This window comes from Leptonychotes weddellii, chromosome X, assembly GCF_054177405.1.
Source record: "Leptonychotes weddellii isolate Sample4059 chromosome X, ASM5417740v2, whole genome shotgun sequence".
NCBI classification, from domain to species: domain Eukaryota; kingdom Metazoa; phylum Chordata; class Mammalia; order Carnivora; family Phocidae; genus Leptonychotes; species Leptonychotes weddellii.
The window spans coordinates 59981972-59997626 of NC_138385.1; the positions used below are offsets into that span (position 1 = coordinate 59981972).

Sequence of the window (15655 nt, forward strand, 5' to 3'; positions counted from 1 at the left end):
CAGGGCCTAGGGAGGCGCCTGGGTGGCTCAGTCGGTTAAGCGTCTGCCTTCGGCTCAGGTCATGATCCCAGGGTCCTGGGATCGAGCCCTGGTGGTGGCATCATCATCATCATCAGGCTCCCTGCTCAGCGGGGAGTCTGCTTCCCCCTCTGCCCCTCCCCCCCAACTCATGCTTGCAAGCACACGTGCACTCTCTCTCTCTCTCTCAAATAAATAAAATTTTTTTAAAAATTCCAGTGCCTGGGCCCCAGTCATGACCAATTAAATTAGAATCTCTGGGAAAGTTTTCATTTGTTTTTGAGAGCTTTCCACATGATTCTCAGTACAGGCAAGGTAGAGAACCACTGCCCTGAACAAACACGGCCAGCTAAAAAGTCACAGCGTAGGTCTCTGGAAAGATTCTAGCCAGAGGCTATACTCAGGTCCATTCTGGTCACTGGCCCATGTTCTCCCTAGGCCCAAGTGAAGGAGCAAGAGAGCAATGAGCAGTAATACGAATGCATATGGTGGGACAGGGGAGGGCGAGTCTGTGGGTGTTTGTGAAAGTAATTTATTCAAGCAGTTAGCTGACCTACTCCATAAGGAAGTTTTCAGCAAATGTGCTGACTTCCTTTGCCTTACTTTGCTTTCTATTTGGAAAGACATCTCCTTCATGGCCCTCGCTCTAGGATGAATGTCTCCCAAACGAGGTCTGGGATCAGCATGGTCTCTCCCACCTTTAGTGAGCCCAGGAGGAAAAGCCAGCGTTCTGAGGGAGCAGAGAAAGACCTGGAATGCCACTGTCTGTGTGACAACCCAAGTTTCCAAGGTGGGCTTTGCAAGGCCGAGCTGGTATTCCAGGTAGGTAGAAGGGCCCCCCACCACTCCAGGCCCTGCCGCTATAGCTGGGAAATGCTAGGTCCTGGCAAACAGATCGTCAGCTCATTTCTCTTGGTGGATGCAAAGCCCTTTTCCTTTGCCCACCTTCACTCCCAGAGAGGGATCCTTTAAGGAAGAGATGTGGGCTTTCTGGCAGGGGCTTGTATGTCACTTGGCCCCAAGTGGTTATTAGCGGCTCCCTTCACCCTCCCATAAGGATATATCTAAGGAACCTAGGCCACAGGAAGTGTGCCCACCCGGCCTTGAGCCTTGGATCCCTCAGAGGCGGGGCATCATTCAAATTTACACAAAAGCTGCAACACGTGACTGCCTGGCTATGCCCCCCCACCCCGGAGGGACAGAGCGAGAGGAGCCCTCACAAGGGCTCATACTAACAGCTGTCATGACTTTTACGACTGCCAAGACTGTAATCACAATTCTTACCAGATTCCTACGGGGCAGGGGGCAAAGGGGGGAAAGAGGCAAGACCGAAATAGCTCTCATCCCACATTCCAAACCCCACGGTAGGGCTGTTGGATTTCAAGCAGCCAGCTTGGCGGTGCTAGCCACTGGCTGGCCTCTAGCTTGTTAGGTCGCAAGGCAGGACTTGGGGCCCCTGCTGCACCTGTTGGGGTGCCAGTCTTGATCTCAGCCAGAGCTACAGCTGGACGCCAAGCTCCCGGGCCCGTACGAGCAACGCTTCCGGAGTCTCCCTGTCAGAACTGCGGCACCACCAAGGCACACAGCCCAGGAAGGGACAGTACCATGCGACTGGGTGGCAACACAGTGAAGCCACTGAATCTTCCTGCTGGCTAGTGGCAGGTTGATATGTGTGGTCCCTGTTCTAACACCCCTCTCTCCTTAACGCTCCACGTCCACACCAAAGCCAAAGGGAGTCAGGGAGTCTCAGGGAGTCTCAGCCAGGGATAATGTTATGCCCCAGGGACCTCTGGCAATGTCTAGAAACATTTGTGGTCATCGCAGCTGGAGAGGGATGCTATTAGCACCTAGTGAGTAGAGGCCAGGGATGCTGCTCAGCATGCTGCACTATCCGGGACAATGCCCACAACAAAAGAAAGGCTGACTCCAGACCCGAAGGGTGACACTGAGGTTGGCCTCCACCTTCCCTGGGGGCCTCAGGCACCCCCTCCTTGAAGATGTCCTGAGGGATGAGGCAAAGACTGGATGCCCGATTCAGTGGAGGTCCCTTGTCTCTGGACACTGTCAATCCCTTGCAGCCAGGGTCAGGGCAGCCAGGGACAGGTGGCAGTTCGAGTTAGAGTTTTTATACAAGAACACCCCCCCCCCGGCCAACCGGGCCCCTCTCCCCCACGAAGCTGTAGCCTGAGATCTGGGATGCAGCTTCAAGTGAGGGAGGCTCAGGAGGGCCCTGTGGCTAAACCAGGCCTCTGTCTTCCTGGGGCTGCTTGAAAATTGGGGCCCAGAGTCCAGTCTGTGGTCTCCTAGGCTGGTACTTGATACTGCAGGGTTAAAGCACGCACCTGACATTCTTGCCCAGCCCGTGAAGGTCAAAACTGCCACCTACTGTGCTGCAGTCACTCCATTAGCTTTCTTGCCCTCAGGGGATCCTGCCCCCAACCCAGTCCCAAGTGCTCTGACAAGGTCATGGTTACAAGGAAGGACTGGTGTTTTGGTAAGTCATGCACTACTCCATCACCTCCAGTCGCCAGCCTGGAGGCAAGAGATGCCAGCCTAACTGGTCTGGGGCAGATGTTAGACCAGTGGTAACAGCTCTCCACTACGGCACAGGTGGAAAGATTACTGGACTGAAGGTCAGGAGAACTACATTCTAGCCTTAACTGTACTAGGAACTTGTTGGATGACCGTGGGCAAGCCACCAACTCTGTCTGGGCCTCAGTTTTTCCGTCTCCTAGTGGCCACTCACCAAAATCTAGACCCAGAGCAGGGGGATGTGTGATTCACACTGGCTGGTTCAGTAGAGGGAGCTATCCTCCTCCTGCACATTCTCTTCTGGGAGACTCCAGTGAGGGTGGTCAGCGGGGACCAAGACCAAACCCATCTTCCCTTCCCACTCTGGCTCTCCTGCTTTCCTGCCTCCCAAGGCACCCGAACACCCAGGCTTAAACCACTAGTCATCCTGTTCTGTCCTCTCTCGACTCATGTATTTAGTCACCAGGTTCTATCGACTTTTCCATCAAGCGGTCACGGTTTCCCAAGCCCAACCGTGCTCTAGGCTGGCATGCCTGGATTACTTAAGCCCTCCAATTTCCCGGCCTCTAGTCTCTCCTTTCAACAGGTTGTCCTGCCAGCTTCTTCTCACAAGAGCCCAGCTCTGACCTGGCCACTCTCCTACTCTGCAGCCTAGCAGGCTCCCCACTGCCCACAGCCCAGAGCAGACACCAGCCTGCTTTCCACCTGGCACTCGAGGCCTCCTACACCCTAGACCCAGCCTGACTTGAAGCTGCAAACTCCCACTATTCATCAAGATGGAGGTCATACCCCACCCCCCATGAAATCTTCCTCCCCTGACCTCTCACTAACCCCCTACCACCCAACGGCTCATTCAGATTAAGTGACCCCCTACACATTCCCATTACCTTCTCAGTGGTACATGAGACTGTCTACCCCATTCAACTGGAGTCCCACGGCATTGGATCCTATTGGTCTCAGTATCCCTACTGCAGTGTGGTAAGGGCTACAGAATGTTCTGGCAACACCTAGACGGGACGTCCTGCTTTCCAGCTAAACAGTGCACAGGCCTCTGACTCCACCCATTCCTCTGGCATCACTACAGCAAAGACACGGAACTGAGGAGACACGCTTGCAACTCGGCCAACTAGATAGCCGGCAGAACACCTTGCCCCAGGGCAGAAACCACGGGGCCAGGAACCAAGGCCCAGAGGTGTAAACAGGGAAAATAATCTCTGCCTGAGGGTGAAGGCATTCTGGCCTCAAGGAACCCTCAGCTCTTTCTTCCCAAGCTCCTGTGAGGGCACACGAGAAGGGACATGTGCCATCTCCTGCTTCCTCTCTTGGCCTGCAAAGTCTTGGCACTCACCCATTTTGACCCTGTGCCACCACTTTTACATCCCACACCCCCCCCTTGCCTACTTCCGTTTCCTTTTGCTGAGGCCAAATATAAACTCCTGGGCAGGAAATGCCTTGAAGGAGCCTGGCCCCACCCTGAGATTCCAGAAAAAAAATTGTCTCTTACTGAAAGAAAATGGGCCCGAGAGAAGTAGCCTCTTCACAGGGTCTGTTCCCCCTCTGGAAGCCAGTGGACATAAGCCTCCCCTGAGCCCTGCAGCCAAAGGGAGGGCTGTGATTCTGGGCAGAAAGGGGAGGGCAGGGGTCTTCCTTGGCTTTATGGGCAGGGTGTGGCAACATGCATGCTTAGGCCATGTGGGGTGAAGGGAAGGAGAATCCAAAATGGTGACCTAACAGCTGTGCAATATCTAGAAACAGAGGCTTTCGGGTACAGTGGGAAGACTAACAGGCTAACAATCTGAGAATGTGGCTTTTAGTCGTGGCTCTGCTACTTCTCAGCTGTGGTTGTGTTCCTTATTGATAACTATACTTATGATACTGAATGTATTTATTAAGAATAATTAAGATTAAACACTAATACTTACTGAGTACTCACTACGTGCCAGGCCCTGAGCTAAGAACTTTACACAGATCACACTGGGCAAGACTTAACTTCTCTGTGCTTTGGTGTCCTTATCCGTAAAATAGCGATATGATTATATCACTGACAATAGGAGGTTTTTGCAAGTATAAAATGAGATAATAACAACAACAACCAAAGGGTTCTGAGTCATTATTGTGTCCCAGGCATAGGTACTTTTTATATGGTTCATATCACTGAATCTTGACAACAACCCTCTGGGGGTAAGTGCTATGAAATTTCTATTTGACAGATGAGAAAACTAAGGCCCAGAGAGATCGAGTAACTTGCCCCAAATCAGCAGCTAGGAAGTGGTGGGTCAAGGTGCAAATCCAGGCAGTCTAGATCCAGAGTCCTCCAAGTCCACCCAGTTAGAATACTCTTCATTAAATAGGAGAAGTCACCTTGGCCGTAGACACAAGAAACATACACCAGGAGTTTTGCAGCATGAACCCTTAGTCTGAAGTAACCTCCCATCAGTGGAGAAAACACTTGACCATCCCACATCTCATGTGCTCCCTATGACAGCCCTGTCCAAAGCAGACCTACTGCACAAATGGGGAAACTGAGGCTACAGAAGGTCAAGTGGTTTCCACTGGAATACGGACGGGGGCCAGGAGCCTGCCGAAATGCCCATTGCCATCCTGTCAATCTGTTCCCATGTTGTCTCCCTAGGATCTCCCCTCCAAATCCACTCCTACTTGGTGCCAGGCCCCGTGCTAGGCACCAAGGTCTGAAACTGAACAAAAGCCAAACTCTCCTAGAATACCTGACCAGACCTGCTACCAGGCCCATGCTTCCCAGGGAGGCAGAAGCTAAGACGGGCTGTCCTCTGAAGCACTCTCTGGCCTCTGTTGGGAGACAAGATCACAGAGAATGAGCTCGAAAGCAGTGGAGCTGACAGCTGGTACAGCCTATGGGAAGGAAGTTTGTAGCCCCCCGAGGGCCCTGAGGTGGGAACATTGTGGGGAGGGCTAGAGCTTCTGGACAAAAGCTTACCCCTCCCCATGCCCAATACCAGCATGGGTCACACCAGCTGGAGGGGTCACGCAAGTTAATCCAGCCAAACTCCTGCCTGCCCCTAACCACCCACACCTTCTAAATAACGAAATCTGGTTGTTAGGAAAGATCATTATAATGTCTCTTCTTCCCTGATACCAGCCAGCACCCTGTTTTCCACCCCTAGTGCTAGAAGGTGCTAATTAGGCAGGCCTGCCGCTGTCAGAACGACCTCCCCAGCCTCCTCCTGCACACCCTCCCCCAACAGTGCAGCTCTGCTTTAGAGCCTTGATACCCAGCCCTTTGATTCTTCTCTCCTCTCCATCTGTCCACCTTGGTGGGGAGAGGGCAGGCAAGGACCTAGGGACTGTGTGCCCAGGAGTGACTGATCACTGGTGGGTAAAATAAGCAGTCAGGGGCAGAAGGGAGACCCAAGCCCGAGCTCTGGCCTCCTGGCCGGGCACCCGAGAAAGGGAGAAGAAGAGGCATGGCACAGTTGCTAAGGGTGTGGGCGGTGGACTCAGCCTGCCTGGGTCCTGATCCCAGTTCCATCATTCCCTAGCCAAGTGACCTTGAGTATGTTCTTCCTTTAGACTCTCCCTGCCTATTTCTTCATATGTAAAATGCAGATAAGGATAGTAGTTCTTACCTTACAGAATTACCATGGGAGCTAAATAAGTTCAAATGTGTCAAGAATTTAGAAGAGTTTCCTATGATTATTGTCATTATCATGGTCAAAAATATCACTCGAGGAGGCCAGAAGGATCCCTCCCTACAGGTGGGCGTGGCCAAGGAATGCTTTTTGGGAGGAAGTAGAATCTGAAAGACAGAGAAGTCCAGACCTAAGGCCTAGCAGGCAGCATGTTTGAGCACCGCACAGCCCCAGGTCAGTGAAAAACAGCAAAGAGGCAAGGTGGCAGAAAGTACCCCTAAATAACAATAATAGTGAGAAATCTGTTCATATTATCGGATTTACTACTCACCAGGTAGGTAGGTACATATAGCTCCATTTTATAGCTGACAAAACGGAGGCTCACAGAGGTTAAGTAATTTGCCCAAAGTCACCCAGTGCTGTTTATCCCAGAGCCCCTGCTCCCCACCATGACACTTTCCTGCCCCAAGCTCTGTGTATACAACTCAGCATGCCTTTGGCTTCATCTCTATTCTGGCCTGTTTCCCACACGCCCCTCTTTGCTTTTCCCATTTAGAAAGGCCTGCTCAGGTGGGGGGCTGCTCAGGCCAGATGTCTGGGGCCAAGCACTTCCCAAGCTGCCTGCTGGTAGCCCCAGCCTGACTTGACCTTGGCCTGGAGCAGAAAAGCTGGCTGCAAGTGCGTGTCTCACACCTCAGACAGGCCAGCCTTTGGCCAGCCCAGATAAAGGACAGGAAATCCTTGGCCACCTCCCCTGGAGATTGCTCCCTCTACCATGGGAACAGAGTTGCAGCCTGGGCAGAGGTTCCTCTGTGGTGAGGAAGCTGCCGAGTCAGCCCCAGCCGCCTTGGCTGCCGGGTGTGGTTTGGGGGAAATAGGCAGGGCTGAGCATCAGGAGACTTGGGCTCCAAATTCTCCCGCCTCGGAGACCAGGCCCTTCCCCTATCTGGGCCCCAAGTGGGCATCAGCAAGGATCACACTGCTTATCTTACCAGGCTGCTCTGAGAACAGAATGGAATCGTGGAAGTGAAAGTGCCTTGGAAATGGAAAGAAATAGGAAGACTCATCATGGTCATCATCATCAACTGCAGGGGAGGAATGGCTGAGTTGGTGTTTCTCCCCGTCTGATTCACCCTTCTAGGCCCCACTGTGGGCATGGCTCATACTCATTTCCGGCTTCGATGCTCCTCAAAATATCCCCTTCCCCCCACCTACACCAGCTCAAGGGAAGAAAGCAAGTGGCAGGAAAACAGGATATACTGGCAGCCCCCACAGGGTACACTGCAGTCAACTCGTCAAAAGTGAGCACCTCCTCTCACCAGACTTGCCCTCTGCCATGAGGGCCCCAAGAAGAAGGCCCTCGCCTCCAAGGGCTCCCCAGTCATGAGAGCTGACCGGGCCTGACCAACAAACAAATCAGAGAGTTGCATGAGGTGTTTGGACCCAGGACTCTGGGGGTTCAAAAGGCACCTGCTGGAATCACCAGGAAAAGATAATGGAGAAGTCTTGTAGAAAAGTTCAGGCTAGGGGCTCCTGGGTGAGCCGTCTGCCTTCGGCTCGGGTCATGATCCCAGGGTCCTGGGATCGAGCACTGCATCGGGCTCCTTGCTCAGCGGGGAGCCTGCTTCTCCCTCTCCCTCTGCCTGCCACGCCCCCTGCTTGTGCTCTCCCTCCCTCCCTCTCTCTCTCTCCACTCTCTCTCTCTCTCTCAAATAAGTAAATAAAATCTTAAAAAGAAAGAAAAGTTCAGGCTAGAAATAAACAGAGGAGAGTGAGGGACTTCCAGAGCCCCATTTCCCATTCCCAGGGCCACCAATAGTAGCGTGTGCAAAAGACAGTAACGAGGCTGGGAAGGGGACTGGTCCCAGGTCCCTTGAGAAATACTTGGAGGAACTGAGACTGTTTGGCATACAGAAGAAGCAGGGGGACTTGGGTTCTGTCCTCAGACCTCTGGGAATCAGAGAGAACAGACACTGGCTAGGTGGTCCCAGGGGGCAGAGCTGGGACCCAGGGTTGTAGAAGCCATGGGGATATGGCATTCAGTTCAACATAAACAAACGCTTCTGGCCGTCCCAGGAATGAAAGCAACTGCTTTGAAACATTGTGCTCCCAGGTACTGAAGATGGGGACACAAGAGCTGTACACATACCTGGTGGAAAGATCTAGGTTCACAAGGAGAGTTGGACCGAGTGTCCTCTAAAGGCCCTTCTCCCCGGAGCTCTGTCTGCTTCCTACCTCTGGGGTATTGTGGGAGAAAGCATAAAGGTGACTGGGGCTGGCTGAGCCCTTGGCCACTTCCCACAGAGACCTGGGATCCCAAGAGCACCTCGGGCTGCTACTACCCAGGGAGAGCAGGTGACTCATTAACTTGCGGCTGAATGGGTCAGAGGGTGGCCACTTGGGACACACACAAACATGGGGAGGGGGCTGGAGAGCAAACTGCACAAAAGCCCATGGCTCAAGGAAAACCCAAGCTGTGGCAGTTCAAGGCCTTTTCAGCCCACACTGACCAGCCAACTGGCAAAATTTAGTGACCGGGCCTGGCAGAATTTAAAGCCAACTGACCTTTGCCTTGTGGACAAGCAAAAGGCTTTGGTTGGGAATGCATAACCTTTGGCTGGAATGGAACCTGAGAGACCACTGAGTGCACGCCACCTGCCCTGCCAGTTTTAAAATCGTGGAAACTGAGGCCCAGAAAAAGCAAATGTCACTCATGCAGAGGCAGCTACAGAGAGGCACAGCCAGAAGCCAGGCTTCCTGACTCTGTCCCTAAATGTTGGTGCCTTCTTCTTCTCACTGAAATTGCAGAAAACCGCTTGGGGTCCAGAGCTTTCCCAATGGGACCTGGCCTGACCCTTCCCAATTCCCACTGCTTGTCAAGATACAGGCTCTCGCAGGAGGCCTCAGCCTTACAGTGGTGGCTGCGATGCGGCTGACAGCCCAGGCCCCTGCCTAGTGTGGAGGAGGGACCCACAGCTGCACTGAAAACGGACACACGCGCAGCCCCACTAATGGCAGATCCTTTGGGTGCGTATTTCCCGCTCTTTCAAACTGACCTGAGGGGGGGTCAAGTGCTCCCGGAAACCCCCAGCGCCTTCTGACTCTGATGCCTAAAGATCCCCCTTACCCCACTGGCCATCTGAATCCCTATCAACCCAACTCCCTGACCCTCTCCGTAACCACCCAAACGAACGTGTGTCCTTCAGCAATGTGAGGAACGGCTTCCGTCTGCCCAAACGAGGACAGAGGGGCAGATATTTAATTGGCCCCGGAAGTTCCCGTGAAGGAATGTTTGTTAGTGTCCCCTTGGGGGAGGCGAGGGTTAAGATGGGACCCCCTTAAGGCCTGGGGTGAACAGGGAGTTAGTTAATGGCCATCCCCCAGAGGTGACTTTTCAAGGTGGTTATTATGTGGCTCAATCATTAACCAAGCAGTGGCAGGACCCCAGGCTTGTTGGAGAGGAGCCACTCCTTTCCCAAGGACAGCCCAAGAGCAGGAGGCTGCAGCCAGGGAGAGCACTCATGGGGTCTCGCCGTCCTCTCACAGCCTGCTCTGGCGCAGTGGGAAGAGAGGCCCGGATGAGGGAAGCTCTCCCTCAGCTCCACATGGGGGTGGAGGAGGGCTGGCCCGGATGTGGAGGAAGTCAGCACACCCTTACTGAGGCGGAGGGAAAAGGGAGACAGTGAGGGTTTTTATCATGAATGAGAGAGGAAGCTCCAAGCTGGGCCTTGGTGATTAGATGACAAGCTGGGAAAGACGCTCATCCTGAATGCATCCTGTTTTGCTCCAAAGTGGCCTCAGGGGCCAGGGGAGGGGCTAGGAGGAGAGGAGCCTCCCAGGAATTCTCCCAGGCCTGCTGACCTCAAGCTCCTGGGTGGCCCTGCAACTGGGGAGGCAAGTGGGAGAGGTTACCCCATTTACTGTTAGAGGAGCAAGGCACAAAGTTTCTTGTGCCTCTGGAGCGGCAGTCCCAGAGACTGCGGCTAATGCTGTAAAATGAGGGGCTGGGGCTCCCTAATCGCTCCAGCTCTGACTCCGCCTGGGCCTCTCTTCAGAGGTTCAGCTCAAATGTCACCGCCTCGCCTCTGTCAGTCACTTTCCCCTCAGTCAAAAGCAAGGGCTCCCTAGTCAGGCCTACCTGGGCAAAACAGCTCCCTCGCCAATTGGAAATATGAACACTGTCAGGCTATCTGATGATATTAAGGGGCTATTCTAGGTGTGCTAATGGTACAGTAGCTATTTTTTTATGAATCCTTATCTATCTATCTATCTATCTATCTATCTATAGAACTACTCATAGATAAATTGGTAAGATGTCTGGGATTTGTTTCAAAACAAGAAAGAAGGTGAAGTAGATGGAAGTATTAATAGGCAGGTTATAGCCATGGGCTGTTGAAGTTGGGTGATGAGTACAGAGGGCCCAATTACACTCATCGTCTCTACTTTTATACATGTTTGAAAGTCTTCATAATCATTTTTTTAAAAAGCCCTCACTGAGGTAAAGACTTAGTATGCCATGAATTATTTATGCCACGAACCCCCAAACTAGATTCCCTGAAGATGGGGGTTACACTCTGTGTCCTCCGCAAGACCTAGCCAAGCCTGAACTTAATGACTAATCATTTGTATGGTACTTGCTAGTTTACAAAGCACTTAGCCATGGATCCCCTCGTTTAATCCAGTGAAGTGGAAACAGTGGGGAGAAACTAAGAGTCTGAGAGGTCACAAGGGGAGCAGCGGGGCCTGGATTTAAACCTGCCATATGTCCAGCTCCCAGGCCCCTGTCCTTCGCCCCCCACCACCCTGGATTCCTGAGGAACTTAACGTCCGCTTACCTGTACCAGTTCCCTGAGGGTCGGAGTAAACAGGGACAGCAATCGGCGACATGTGAGTTCCCAAAGTGGAGGGTTGGGCAAGAGCAGACTCAACACACAAACACAGCATTTCAGACCTGTGACAGACTGATTCGAGGACTATTAGTCCCCCCTCGTCACATACACACGAACCAAGAACGCGCGCGGGTCACAGATGAAAAGAGCCTTAATAAACACTGGACAGCAACAACTGTGTGCCCAGGTCTGTGCTCAACTACTTTGTTTAGGGTTGCAGGATGGGGGAGATCCCACTTCCCATCCTAGAGCCCTTGTATTTTTGAGATCGTTTATCTCTATTTTATCTGATAATAGCCGCCCAAGGGCCCAGGGCCCAGGGCCAAGGCACTTGATCTTACCCAAACCTGAAGCCCAAAGAAAAAGTTCTATTTTATTCAAGCCAGAGGCAATTCCTTCTTCCAGCCAAAGACCCCTTGCCCCACCTTCTCCAAAAAGGTGAGGGCACAGTCTGCTTTTGTTAAGCCTGCCATCCACGGAACCTGAACGTTCTGTGGCTGGAACAGAGAACTCCAAGAGGGTCCTAGCAGAAAAGCGCCAGCAGCTGCAACAGCATCCAGATTAGAGACTCCTTCCTCTCCTCCCTTTGGAACCTTCTTGCTTTTGTGTTGCTGCGGGTATCCCTGTAGCTGGCTCCAGGGGTTCTCTGCTCCCTCTCCAATCCCTAGCCCTAAGGGCAGATTTTTAAAACTTCAGGAAGGCAGAGAGGGTCAAAGTTCAGGCCTCTTTGTGCCACTTTCTCGGCTCCTGTGCTCAAACTCAGGAGGTGTGCTTTAATAAGGAAGGCCCTTCCATCCCCCCTGCACAACTCATGCCCCACTCCTCAGCACTCACACAAGCTACACAGCCCCTTTGTGCACCTTCTGTCCCTCTTCTTGCTCTAAACACCTCCAGGTATCTCTCAACCGTGTCTCCTCTCCCAATGGGGGAGGGGAGCTGCGGATGCACCGGGAGGTTTAGCATACTTCTCTAACAGTTGCTTAAGAGATGGACAGAAGGCCAGTGAAGATGGGAAACGGGATTCTGTCCATGTGGTGTTTTCTAGCCCTAATGACAGAGGTCCAGGGAACAGAAATTCCAAACCCCAAGTCCAGAACAAAACTGGACAGAGGTCATATGCTGCAAATGAGGACCAAACCCAGAATGTCCAGTGATAGGGCAGCTGTAGCTTTAGGGCGAACGAATCCCCAACCCCCAACACCATCATTCCCATCACACTCTTACCCAGTTGCTCCATCAACCATCCATAAACCACCTGCAGCCGTGCCTCTTTCTCTGTGCCCTTGGGCTGGCTGCCTTCCCATCCCCAGATAGAAATTGTCTCTCCTTTATTCCTGGCAGATGGAAATGAGGGGAAATTTCAGAGAGAGAGCAGTCAGAAAAGATGGTGGGTGGAGACAGCAACCCTCAGAGTGGGGGTGGGCACGGGTCCCACAGTAGGAGTCCGGGTTTGAAAATAGCCCTGGGTGTGATTCATCACCCTCTCCTCCTACGTGGGCAGACCTCGGGGCTCCAAGGGGGACAGAGACAAGCCAGGCTTCTCCAGCCCGACCTCTGGGGTCCCAGGCTCTGAGTTGGCCCCACTCCTCCCCACCTTCAGTCTGGCTGCTGTCCTGCTCACCCTTCCCGCCACTACTAGTTTTCCAGCTTGCTTGGCGGCATAATCACCACAAAGCTTTCCATCTGCATAGCTTCTGTCGCCCCAAGGATCTCAAAGACAACCTTTTACCTACCAGGGAGGAGCCTGAACCCGTGTGACAGGTCAAAATGTCATGGAAGAGACTGGCCCTTTAGATACTGAAATCCAGCCCAGCACCTGAAGTTGAGTACAGCTGAAAGTGAACAAGTGCAGTTGAAAACACTGTGGCCCGCAGAAGTAGCATGACTCACGTGTAAGGTCACATGAATTAGTGGCTGAACCCCAGTTTCCTGAGTCCTAATTCTTTAAAGAGTGTTGGGAGAAGAGAAATGGAGAGACCCCCAGACTACCTAATTTGGAAATCCCAAAAACTTCCACTAAAAGGAAACCTTTCCTCAGAGCTTCTGTAATCCAAACCCATTTGGGACTTCATGGGGCAACTGAGCCCTGAAAGATGCGACTTATCCAAAGGTTTTCACTTGATCCCCACAGCTGCCTTAATACCAGGAAAGTCCGGAGCGTTTCTCAGAAGGGAGGACAATGGCCAAGGGGAAAGCCCATAGGGCCCGACCGGGGATTCCTGGAAATACCCTCAAAAGCAGAGGAAGGAAAAGGGTAGGCGAGGTGGCACGGAGCCCGAAGGGCCGCCCCCCCTGCCCAGTACCAGTCCCCCTCCAAAGCCCCACAGCTCTGGCTCCAGAATTCCGGCCAAGCCCGGGATAACGGGCGGAAAGCCTTCTTCTACCACCCGACTCGCGGGGCTTCCCTGGGGAGAAGCGCTGCCAGCGGGCTCAGGGAGTCCCCCAATTTCGGCGACTCCGACCCCAAAGCCCCGGGGGCGAAGGTGGCTCGGCCTGCGTCCTCTGCGTCTCCTGCGCGCGCTGCCCTGCCGAACCGCTAAGAGCGGGGGCGGGCCAGAGCGCGCCGGGGACTAGGCCGGGCCAGGGGGCCCGGGAGGCCCCGTTGGTCCGGATTTTTGCCTGACGTCGCCCCAACTCCTACCTGGAGGCCGCGCCCACCACTCGGGGTTCGAGACCCTGACACGGCGGCCAGTGGGCAGGAGGTGAGTGCAGGAAGGACTGCTCCCGTCCGGGGCACGCGCGGAGCCTGGGGTCGGGCGGGGGTAAGGGTGCCAGCCAGAGGAGCAGCTGCCGCGGCTGCTTAGCTGTTGTCAACCCGAGGCCACTTTCGGCGCAGGTGGGGAGGGAACGGGCGGCGAGCGGGGCGGTAGGGACGCCCCGCCCACCTACAGGACCCTCGACCAATGAGGGCGCAGTCCGGCCCACCGGCCTCCCCAGAAAGTCGCCCAAATTGTGGTGGGCGGGGCCCTGCCTCCTAGCTCCTCCAATATCCGCGCGGCTGCCTCTTGCTCAAGTCACACCGCTGGTGGGGAGGGGGTAGGCGGGGAGAAGGCACCGCCGGAGCTCGCGACGGAGGGTGAAAGAGCGAGCAGCCGGCCAGGCGCACAGACTATTTATTGGGCTCTGAATGTGCCTGGCACCGTATGGGGGATTTAAATACATGTGCCATGTGCACGTGAAGGTTCAGTGGCTTGCTGCGGGTAATTTACGGGGAGTTCAGAAGACAGCTTCGGTGAGATCTCCGATTAGTGGGGACAACCAAGAGACAATCTTGGGCATTAACAATTTGAGCAGGAAGTTGCCATTCCCACCTTGCTCAGGCCCCAGCATTCTGCAACTTGCCCACTACCCCCAGCTCTCTGCCTCAAGTCCAAACTCTACCTCCGCGGAGAACTGCATGGAAAACTTGGGGCATATGCATTAATCATGACAGGCGAGGGCTCCCAAGAGTGTGACGTCAGAAAGCTGGCTTAAATTCTATAAGAAACAGAGTGTTAAGATTTGATTTCTCTCTTGCCTTTCCTCACAAGGGTCCAATACAAGTTCACAGCCATGACTTCACTGTTGAATTGAGGACTCCCATTAGCGGGGACTGGGAGTACTCGAGACGACCTGCCATCCAACCGCCATCTTCCACATTTACAGATACAGAAACTGAGAAGAGATGACTCACTCAAGCTAACCCACCAGACCCATGGCAGGGATAATACCTGCACGTGGGTTATTTTCTCCATACCTAGCAGATGGGAGAAATGAAGCTGAAGTTCCTGGAAAGCATGGGCCACATCCATCTAATTTGTTTGCTAGAGTACCCAACACAGGCGAGAGCAAAAATTCATGTTTATTAGGACAACAACTTTGTTAAGGTCACCCAGGCAATGGCAAAGACAGACAGAGCCCCAGGTGTCCCCCTCCTGTCTGGTCTTCAGACAAACTCTAATTCTCCTACCTTCCTTCCCTGCTGGCCCTGATGAGAATCAGAGGAGAAATGCTGAAGCAAGGCTACCCCTTCAACCCCCAGAGTGCACCCCTCCTTTCCTCTCAATGGCAAGACGGGAGGGAACTGGCGCTTTGTTCAAGATGAACCATGTTCCTGTGGGTCTTGGATGTAGACGAGACCTGCAGATGAGACTCCAGAACTCACTTCTGGAAACAAAATCCTACCCAGAGTCAGGAACCCCTGTAATGGGTGGGGAGGTAGATGACCTCCTTCCTAAGGCTGGGCTGTTCTATTTGTAAGCATCCCTAAGGTCCTGAGTTGGGGCCAAATTTATCTTGCTTTTGGAAAATGCTAAAAGGGTATAAAAGTGTGGGTCCTGCAATATCCTTGTAGCCTCCCTAAGGGGAGGAAGCCATGTCAGAGCCGATTCCATCCACCACATGGCACCAAGCACAGTGCCCACGGTAGTTTCTCAGTAATGCTGAAAGATATTCAAGGGACAACCATGAAGCAATTGCAGTCATATAAATAATGACCAAACTCCACCAACCTTTCAGTAGATACATTTAACTGACTCAGAGATGATGGATTCTGAGACACCCAGTTCTTTAAAAAAAAGTAATCAAACCAGACAACTGAAAAAGGGAAAACTACAGAAAGTACAAAAA

At 53.2% G+C, this 15655-nt stretch overlaps 1 protein-coding gene across 11 annotated transcripts in view; it reads right to left on the bottom strand.

Moving 5' to 3' along the window:
- Positions 1–15655, bottom strand: part of STARD8 (StAR related lipid transfer domain containing 8) — a 79504-nt gene that overhangs the window by 19456 nt on the left and 44393 nt on the right. For 2 of the 11 annotated variants that reach the window (XM_081808736.1, XM_081808737.1), the window contains one exon: positions 10994–11119. The exons of 4 other annotated variants lie outside the window; for them this stretch is intronic. In XM_081808736.1, the coding sequence (XP_081664862.1) occupies positions 10994–11119 (126 nt within the window). 5 more of the 11 variants (XM_081808740.1, XM_081808742.1, XM_081808739.1 and 2 more) reach the window with 5 other exon arrangements.